The sequence below is a fragment of the Pseudorasbora parva genome, chromosome 11 (genome assembly GCF_024679245.1).
Source record: "Pseudorasbora parva isolate DD20220531a chromosome 11, ASM2467924v1, whole genome shotgun sequence".
Taxonomy (NCBI): domain Eukaryota; kingdom Metazoa; phylum Chordata; class Actinopteri; order Cypriniformes; family Gobionidae; genus Pseudorasbora; species Pseudorasbora parva.
In genome coordinates, this window is record NC_090182.1 from 11,844,788 (window position 1) to 11,854,333 (window position 9,546).

At 38.3% G+C, this 9,546-nt stretch overlaps 1 protein-coding gene across 2 annotated transcripts in view; it reads right to left on the bottom strand.

Annotated features, from left to right (window-relative positions):
* Positions 1–9,148, bottom strand: part of hars (histidyl-tRNA synthetase) — a 15,789-nt gene extending 6,641 nt beyond the window's left edge. The window contains exons 1-12 of one of the 2 annotated variants that reach the window (XM_067457074.1): positions 8,990–9,142; positions 8,162–8,438; positions 6,130–6,219; positions 5,931–6,050; positions 5,751–5,846; positions 5,260–5,385; positions 4,909–5,016; positions 4,698–4,796; positions 3,034–3,127; positions 2,805–2,932; positions 2,026–2,298; positions 1,179–1,295 (exon numbers count right to left, since the gene is read on the bottom strand). In XM_067457074.1, coding sequence (XP_067313175.1) covers positions 1,179–1,295; positions 2,026–2,298; positions 2,805–2,932; positions 3,034–3,127; positions 4,698–4,796; positions 4,909–5,016; positions 5,260–5,385; positions 5,751–5,846; positions 5,931–6,050; positions 6,130–6,219; positions 8,162–8,272 — 1,362 coding nt within the window. In that variant the 5' untranslated portion in view covers positions 8,273–8,438; positions 8,990–9,142. Of the gene's footprint in view, positions 1–1,178; positions 1,296–2,025; positions 2,299–2,804; positions 2,933–3,033; positions 3,128–4,697; positions 4,797–4,908; positions 5,017–5,259; positions 5,386–5,750; positions 5,847–5,930; positions 6,051–6,129; positions 6,220–8,161; positions 8,439–8,989 lie in introns of both variants that reach the window. The other variant, XM_067457075.1, reaches the window with a different exon arrangement.
* Positions 9,149–9,546: the final 398 nt, after the last annotated feature.

Consider the following 9,546-nt stretch of genomic DNA (forward strand, 5'->3'; position numbering starts at 1 on the left):
TTCATGTTGTCCGAGTTTGGAGGAGATTGAATGAATCGCTTTTGAGGAGAAGGTAAAAACTCAGAGCTCGCTTTGCCACTTCTTGTTATCTTCCAACCAAATTATCTGACTTCCTGTTGGTCAGAGCTAATGACTGTAAATTAGAAAGTTGTCCGGCTCGAAATGTACAATATATATACCGAGTTTGGTGAATGTAGATAAAACTAACCCCCCCACTTTGGACAAAAGTGACACACTTCCTGCTGCCAGTTGGTGGCGCTATAACTTTGACTCACAAAAGTCATATCCATGTGATCGGCCTCTTACAACGAACACACAGCTGAAGTTTCATCAAAATGAATTAATGTATGCAAAAGTTATAACACACTTCCTGTTTCCCTTTTCTCGCCATAAATTTGTCTCTTCGCCACGGCCAAACCGTTCGAGGTATCAAAAAGTTGCTTGCAATTTGGCATCCTCAGTGTCTTGACTTCATGCTGACCGAGTTTGGTGCTGATCGGGTGAATCGTCTAGGAGGAGTATCGCAAATTCCAGAGCATGCGTTTTCCGAACAACCCATAATAGCTCACTTCCTGTTGGGCGAAGCTTATGACTATGAGTGCGGAAGTTGTTTGGCCCGATGAGATCTATAAGTGTACCGAGTTTCATACATGTACGTGCAAGTGTGTTTAATATATAGACCCTGTTTTTCAAGGGGGCGCTGTTGAGCCCCCCTGCCACGCCCGGGTCAAACGCCTCTGCCAGACCCTGTTGGCCGCGCATTCCGATGCGTGTGCAAAGTTTCAAGAGTTTTCGAGCACGTTAAGTGCCCCAAAAATGCCCAAAAGGCGAAAAGATAATAATAATAATAATAATAATAATAATAATAATAATAATCCTTAGAAGAACAATAGGGCTCTGCGCCCTTTCAGGGCTTGGGCCCTAATAAACACATTAGAAGTAGCATAAATAATACAAAAGAATAAAGATAAATTAAAAGAAAAGAAAAATTAAACAATTTATTTACAAAGCTGTAAATAAATAAGCTTGCTTTGTCTTAAATATAGACTAATGCTTGTTAATGCTTTTTTTGTCATTTGATTATCATAAATAATACAGACAGCCAGTAGAAGACAGTAGCAGGTTTGCTAATGTTGATACCGGTTCTCATGACATCCCTAATCCAAGCAAATACAAACCTTGATTCCAGCGTTCCAAAGTTCTGTGGTCAGTTTGAGTCGCTCTTCTAGAAGGTTCTTCTGCGCTGAAGCCACCAGCACTTGAGTTTCAGTGGTGCGCACCTTCTCTGAAGATGTCTGGAAGACATGGGAATATTCCATATTTGCATTTAAATACCTTTTAATATGAAAACAGTCGCACTATTCTAAAAAATTTTTTTTATTATATTTATATTATAAAAAATAAATATAAAAAAGTACATTTTTTAGTAGACTATTAATCTTCCCATTTAAAACAAAAACTGATTACATGAAATAAATATTTAAAAAATCATTAATCTTCCCAGTTTTAGATACTAATAACTTATAATTACTTAAATTATTAATAATTTTAAATATATATTTATTAATAGTGTAAAATAGCATTAAATAATTTAAATCATTATAAAAAACAGACCATTGATCTTGCCAAATTTTAGATTTTTTTAAATACCTTTCATAAAACAGTGGAATGTATCAAAAATGTACTCAAATTACTAAATGTTTTTTTAAATAAATAAATGTAATTCATTATTTAAAATGAATTCATCTTCCCAGTTTTACTTTTTAAACGCCTTTCATAAAACACACTGGCAACCTTCTAAAACTGAAATAATAATATTTTAAAGTGGCATTAATTGCATTTTTTTTATATTTACCATATTGCCATTCACATAGAAATATCATATTAAAGAAGGTAAATGTGTTGCAAATGCCATTTCATGTTATGTTTAAGAATGCATGCTTTCAAAACAGAAGTTAATTATAAATAATCTCCCATCTTTTTTTCTTGATATGCCCTCAAACCTGCCCCTCTTCTCTCACTCACCTCGGCCTTCTGCTCCATGATGGAAAAGATCCTTTCAATCCCAATGCTGACGCCCACGCAGGGCACTTTTCTACCCTTGGGGTCAAACATGCCCACCAGACCGTCATATCGCCCTCCGCCGGCCACGCTGCCAACGCTTACACCTGCCTCGTCCGCCCCGTTCTGCTCTGTGGGCGTAGACACTGGTGCTGGAACGGCCTGGGATAGCACCGCTTCATAAATCACACCGGTGTAATAGTCCAGTCCTCGTGCCAGACTCAGATCAAACACCACCTAGAGAGAGAGAGAGAGAGAGAGATCTAAAAATTAATGGGGGCAAACGAAAAGAACAAGACCAAAGATGCAGACAGCAAATGGGTGTGGGGGAAAAAAACAAATAAATAATGAACATGAAGTTATAAATGAACTTACTAAAATGAAAACCCCTGTAATACATTTTATAGGGTCTGTATTTCTAATCTAATGAGTCATAAAATGTAAGAAAAACAATGTCAAAAAAATTAGACAATGACATTTAGAAATGTCAAAATGATTATTCTGAAATCTGAATACAGATGTATGCTTCGATAAGGCGTGTGCAAACAAACTTAATTCCCCATTATTCCCTGTAATTATTTAATTATGTTGTTATAGAATACTGTATTTATTCGTACAGTTACTAATTCAACAGTGTTTTCATTAAAGGGTTCCTTCAGCGATGGCTTTGTATCAGTAGAAACCCAAGTATATTCAAATGACGAAAGATTTATGCATTTTATTTCTGGAACCTCTGACCTCACCTTGTCTGTGACCTGGAAGAGCTCCAGGTAGCTGAAGAGCTGCTTCATATCCGTGAGGCCAGCGCAGGCTTGTTTGCTCTGGGACAGTTTGGGGTCCTGAAGCAGCCGCTCTGCCAGATCCTTCCCGCCTGGAGGTTAAAGATGTGAGTGAATGTAGAAAAGAGTCCAGGTAACATATCTGGTCAGGTAAAAACTGGCTGCAGGCGATTGTGTGAGGAATGTTACTTACCTTGCATGCTGACATACTCCCCGATACGATCAGCAATTTCTTCTGAGAGACCTTTCTCATTTACCATCTCCTTTTTTACGTCCTCCCAGGCCATCTACAAACACAACAACAGGCATGTGACACCATAAATTAGGGCTGGGTATACAATACAGACTTAATTGATTTTACTCAATCTTCACTTTGATAAACCAATATAGATTCTTAAAATCTCAAGAATCCGTGCCCTGCCACAAAGCAAAAATGTTTCCAAAATGGTTTGAGGAGGACAAGATGTTTGAAGTTTTGACTTGGCCTCCAAATTCCCCAGATCTCAGTCCAATCTGTCACATCTTTTCTGTTGACGTGTGAACAAAAAGTCACTAAACATAGTTTGTAGCACGCCTTTAATCCTATAACTGTAAGATTTGTGCTTCACCACATTAGTACAGTACCTGATATATATATACACCGATCAGGCATAACATTATGACCTATGACCCTTCAAGGTATGGACTCCACTAGACCCCTGAAGATGTAGGCAGCAGATTCTTTAAGTCCTGGAACTTGCAAGGTGGGGCCTCCATAGATCGGACTTGTTTGTTCAGCACATCCCACAGATGCTTGATTGGATTGAGAGCTGGGGAATTTGGAGGAAAAGTCAACACTTTTCCTCCTGTTGTGCTCCTTAAACTATTCCTTATCCTGCTGAAAGAGTCCACAGCCACCAGGGAAGACCGTTTCCATGCAAGGGAGTACATGATCTGCAATAATGCTTAGGTAGGTGGTATGTGTCAAAGTAACATTCACATGGATGGCAGGTCCCTAGGTTTCCCAGCAGAACATTGCCCTCCGCTGACTTGCCTTCTTCCCATAGTGCATCCTGGTGCCATGTGTTCCCCAGGTAAGCGATGCCTTTGTACCCGGACATTCACGTAATGTAAAAGAAAACGTGATTCATCAGACCAGGCCTCCTTTTTCTATTGCCCTGTAATCCAGTTCTGATGCTCATGTGCCCACTAATGGCGCTTTGGAGAAGCATGGAGACCCTGACTGGTCTGCGGCTACGCAGCTCCATTCGCAACAAACTGTGGTGCACTGTGTATTCTGACACCTTTCTATCAAACAAGCATTAACTTCTTGAGCAATTTGAGCTACAGTAGCTTGTCTGTTTGATCGGCACAGACAAGTTCCTATCAAAGTGCCCACACGGTTCAGCCTTCACTCCCATGTGCATCAATGAGCCTTGGCCGCCCATGACCCTCTTGCCGGTTCCCTACTCTTCCTTCCTTGGACCACTTTTGATAGATACTGATCACTGCCGACTGGGACACCCCACAAGAGCTGCAGTTTTGGAGATGCTCTGACTCAGTCGTCTAGCCATCACAATTTGGCCCTTATAAAACTCACTTAAATCCTTACGCTTGCCCATTTTTTCTGCTTCTAACACATCAACTTTATCCCACTAACAGTGCCGTGATGAAGAGATAATCAGTGTTATTCACGTTACCTGTCAGTGGTCAAAATGTTATGCCTGATCAGTGTATGTAAACAAATCAAAAGTCACACTCGAATCAAGCTTGTGAATCAGAATCGAATCGATTTGTGAAATCTCTGACGAAATCTACATACACACATTTCACGAGATTACAATCATGCAAGCGTTCTCTTGTAGTTTGATCTTTTACCTTGTCCAGTTTGTCCACCGTTGAGCAGATAGTGCGGAACTTCTCGTCAGGAACACCGCACACTGCAAACATTCCATCTAGAATGCGTCGGTCATTCACCTGAAACACCACAACAGTGACTATTCATCTCAAACTGATAAATATACAACAAGAGATTCTACAAAGACTCTAATGACAGCAACAACATTCCCAGTGCTGACCATCAACCAACCTTTATACGAAAATCTCCCAGATCTAATTCGCTCAGGATCTCATAGACAATTTTCAGACACTCCGCATCAGGGATCATGGCATCGTACTGACCTGCAATATCGAAATCCTGCATCCACAGAGAACAAAAATTATTTAGCCTTACAATTTTGAAAATATTTAAAATAACCCACCCCCCGATTCAAACCTGCAACCCTTTGCACGTTTACCAACAGCCTTTTGCAAAATTAAAACATTTGAAAGAGTCCTCATTATGCTTTTTAAAATATAACATTTCATGCAGTGTAAAATTGGTCTGTTTGTGAATGTAAAAGCTCTGCGAAGTTTTCAGAATCTGAAGCGAGGTACTCACACATTGGTAGAACTCTCTGTATCGGCCCCGGGTCATGGCTGGGTTGTCTCTACGGTAAACTTTAGCAATGTGGTAGCGCTTAATGTTGGTGATTTTGTTCATCGCAAGATAGCGAGCAAACGGGACCTGAGGAGGAAAAAGTCAAGGAGCAAACTACAGACAGCAGTTGAATCTTCTAAAAATGTTGATGAGATTGTACACATGCATTTGAATGATATGCTGCAGCCAGTGAGGGATCATATGCTATTTATTTTAGCAATCCAAGATGGCTTGTAAAACAATATAATAAAGAGACCAAATAGACACTAAAACAAATACAAAATAAACACTATGGGCCCCATTTTAACAATCTGAGTGCATTGTCTAAACATAGGGTGTGTCCAAATCCACTTCTGCTAGTTTTACAATGGAAAAAATGGTCACCGGCACATGGTCCAAAAGGGTTGTCACTATTCTTTTAATGAGTCATGATTGTTTTGTCTTATGGATACAGTGAGGTCATATCTCAGTGACAGAAGTTCTCCTCCCTGGTCCTTCAGATCATAAATGAGTTTAGAGTCTTCTCCGTACTTCCCCGTCAATGTTTCCTATAGAAATGCAGATTGCAGGTCATTACAGTGAATTAATGCAATTATGTGATGCACAAACTAATGTGTAACTGTTCAAAAGACCTTCAGCTCAAAGACGGGGGTATCGATGGTTTCAGCACCATGGCGTTTAAAGCAGCTGATGATGATGTTGAAAACCTTTTCTCTTATAGCCATTTGTTTGGGGTTATAGTCCCTGGTCCCCTACAGAGAGAAACAAAGGAGATATAGCTCAGTACAAAAAAAAAGCTCCCTTTAACAAACTGTCGTATCTAAAATATACCTTGGCTGTCTTGAGAACAAACACATGTTTTCCCTCATCTCCTCCCAGCTGAGCTTTGAGCTGCAGCAGTTTGGACACCTCTTCATCAATCTGAGAACAAACAAACGAACATAGTATAACAGTAGGGATGCACCGAAATGAAATTCTTGGCCGAAGCCGTAACCGAATAATAATAAAAAATGCTTGGCCGAAGGCCGAATACCGAACGCGGTGTTTCCGTTTTTTTTTTCATTTATTTGGCAATTTTTTTACCATTACAATAATTAAATAGTAAAAATTTGCTTTTTACTATTTTGTGTTGCTTTTCAGAGAAATAAATAAAATAACAAAAATACAATTTCAAAATATTTATTTAACACTGAACATTTTTTTAACATTCCAGCAGATATTATACAAACTAAACACAACATAACTTAAAATAAATAATTAGTAAAATAAAAAATATATTTTTATTTGGCCATTTTTGAAGCCCCCCTTCTTGAATAGCCTATGTAAGGCCTATAACTGACTGAAAGATTGTAACTCTGTATGTCTACAACAACAAATGTGCATTTAATAGTGCAAAAAATGTGGATGAACCCACAATAAATAAATAACTGTCCTAGACATAAGCCTACTTCTTCAGGAAAAGTGGCAGGTTCTTCTTTATGAAAAGTAGCTTCTCTGCTTTCTTACATGAAAGTCGGTTCCTCTTCTCATCGATGACATGAGATGCAGCACTAAACAGTGCTTCCACACTGCTGACATGTTTGCTGCATAAAGCGTGCGCCTCTCACTCTACGTGGGTTATTATTTGATCGCGTCATTAAAAACGTCATTGTTCGGCAAAAATAATTCTTAAATATTATTATATAATTTCGGTTGCCGAACATTCGGTGCATCCCTATATAACAGTCAGTATAACGAACATGCAGAAACTTGAAACTTGTCAAGAAAATATCCAGATCATTTTTCACCCCAAAATCAAGAGGTCTTTTTTTCCCCTTATATTATTTTCATAAACAAATAAATTATCATTTTCTCAACACATCATTGTACATACGGTACATACTTGTTGTATGTACCGACTTAAATTTATGATGGTTTTATTTTTTTCAAAATTGTATTTTGTCCAAACAAGATTAAAATTATGGAGAGGAAAAAGAAAATAAAATGTAATTTTTTTAACCTTACATGTATAAGGTTGAAGGCTATACGGGTTTATTATTGTTTAAAGAAGTCTCTTACACCTTTTACAGATCAGGCTTCAGCCTAGTCCCAGATTAAAATGCATGTTTGAGCTGTTTTAACTGAAAACAACTTGCACTGACAAATCTTAAAATAAGTCAGTGCCATTGTGTCGTCTCAGGATTCACAACTCAGTAAAGCGTTTTTTCTAAGGCATGTTTATAAATTTTACTTAAATGTCCTAATTGAACTAAGGCCTAATCCTGGCTTTAGCTAAACCCTATCTGTGAAACCAAGCCTATTGGTTTACATCAAGTAAATAAATATTATATATATATATATATATATATATATATATATATATATATAGGTCAAAGAGGTTTAGCTGACAAAAAAGTTGGGGAAATCTCTGCATTGCATGTAAATATGAAATGACATGAATTTATACATTTTAATGTGTTGAAAAAACACTTGTTTAAAAATTAAATGATTTCTGTATATTTTGATAATATAGTTTTCAATGATATACTCATGACTAGACTAGTTTTGTAACACTACAAATATAGTTATGGTCACTTTTGATTTAAAATTGAATGCATCTTTGCAGAATAATAGTGTTAATTTATTACATTCTTTTTAATGACCCCAAACGTTTTGATGAAAATGCATGGATTCACATATATATTAAGAAATTATATATTTTATCCTTTTGATTTGAAGTCATATGTGACCTGTTATTTTCCGTATGTAAGTTCTGTGTGTTTTTGGATTGTAAGAGGGATCATGTGAACAAAATGACAGATGCTATGTAGAGCTAACACATAAGATCAGAAGTGACTGGATTGTGACTAAAATAAAATGGCACCTGTGATAAAGTCATTCCAGAAGAGAAGCGCAGAGACCGCAGGAGCACAGCAGACCGACGGCCCATGAGTCCAGCACACAGGCGCATGGAGACCAGCCCCAGAGTGTTCATTGTGCAGTCCAAACACACACCAGTCACAATACCAAACAGTCCCAAAGCATCCACAGGGGAACCGTCCGATCCCACAAACAGCAGGGATATTCCAGGTGTGCGGTGATGGTGGTATCCGTGGCAACAAGCAGGAAGAACAGGAGAAAAGTGGTGAGCAACCCTGTCACTAGGGGCCCGTAAGAGAGGCATCACAGCAACAAGGAAGCAAAACATGAGAGGAGGCAGTCAAAATCCACCAACATCCCCAAACGGAGTTAGAATCACGCCACACCTCTTGAGCACATAAACCACATCAGGGCTTTTCTATCACCCTTTCAAAAACAGCCTTTTTTTTACATACACAATTTTCAGTCAGACGCTTCACATTTTTATTCTTAACCCAGCAATCACTACAAATGAATGCATTTCAAAATATCCACTGATCAACACATATGTATGCATCTATATACAGTATTGATGTCCACCATGGCTGACAGATTGCATCAGCTGGCTGAGTTAGCGTCATACCTCACGTCTTATATAGAATAACAGGTTTTAAATCTTGAATAATGATATCGAAGCAATTCAAGCTCCTTAAAACAGCTCATAACCTACCATACAGATCAGACCTACACATTTATGACCTCCAGTTTTCTCGTATGAAAGATAGAGCAAGCATTGGTCACTCCATGTGTTCCTTCATTAAGCTTTAAAGAACGCTTCAGAGTTCATACTAACCTGTTCTTTGCTCGCTTTCTCTGATTTCAGTTTCCTCACGACCTCTCCTTGTGTTTTAATCGCCTCCTGCAGCTGTGCTTTATCAGCCATGGTGCTCCAGAGACCCGATGATGAACCTGCGACTGAACTGCGGCGAGTAGTACTGCGGGCGCACACCTTAAACGTCACTGCATTTCCTCAGATGAACACTAGAGGGAAACATTGGGAACGGAATGGGGATTGGGGACATTTCGTGGTATTCATTTGTAAATTGAAACTTGATTATTAAAATATCTTTACAATTTCACATAGGTTTGATTCAGATTCAGTTACATGGGCAGTTTACTCCCAGATGGTGCAACCCACTGACTCGAATCAATTTACCCCCAGCTTGTGGCTTACTTTACTCTAGTCTAGGACCTGTTGTAAAGTAATATAAATGAAAATAAAGTAGCCAACAACTGAAGTCTGACTCTACTTAATGACTAAAGAAACGTCATTAAACAAACAACACACATACAAAATAATATTTCTCATCAAGAAGTGACATCTTTCAATTTGTAATCGATACTTTTCTT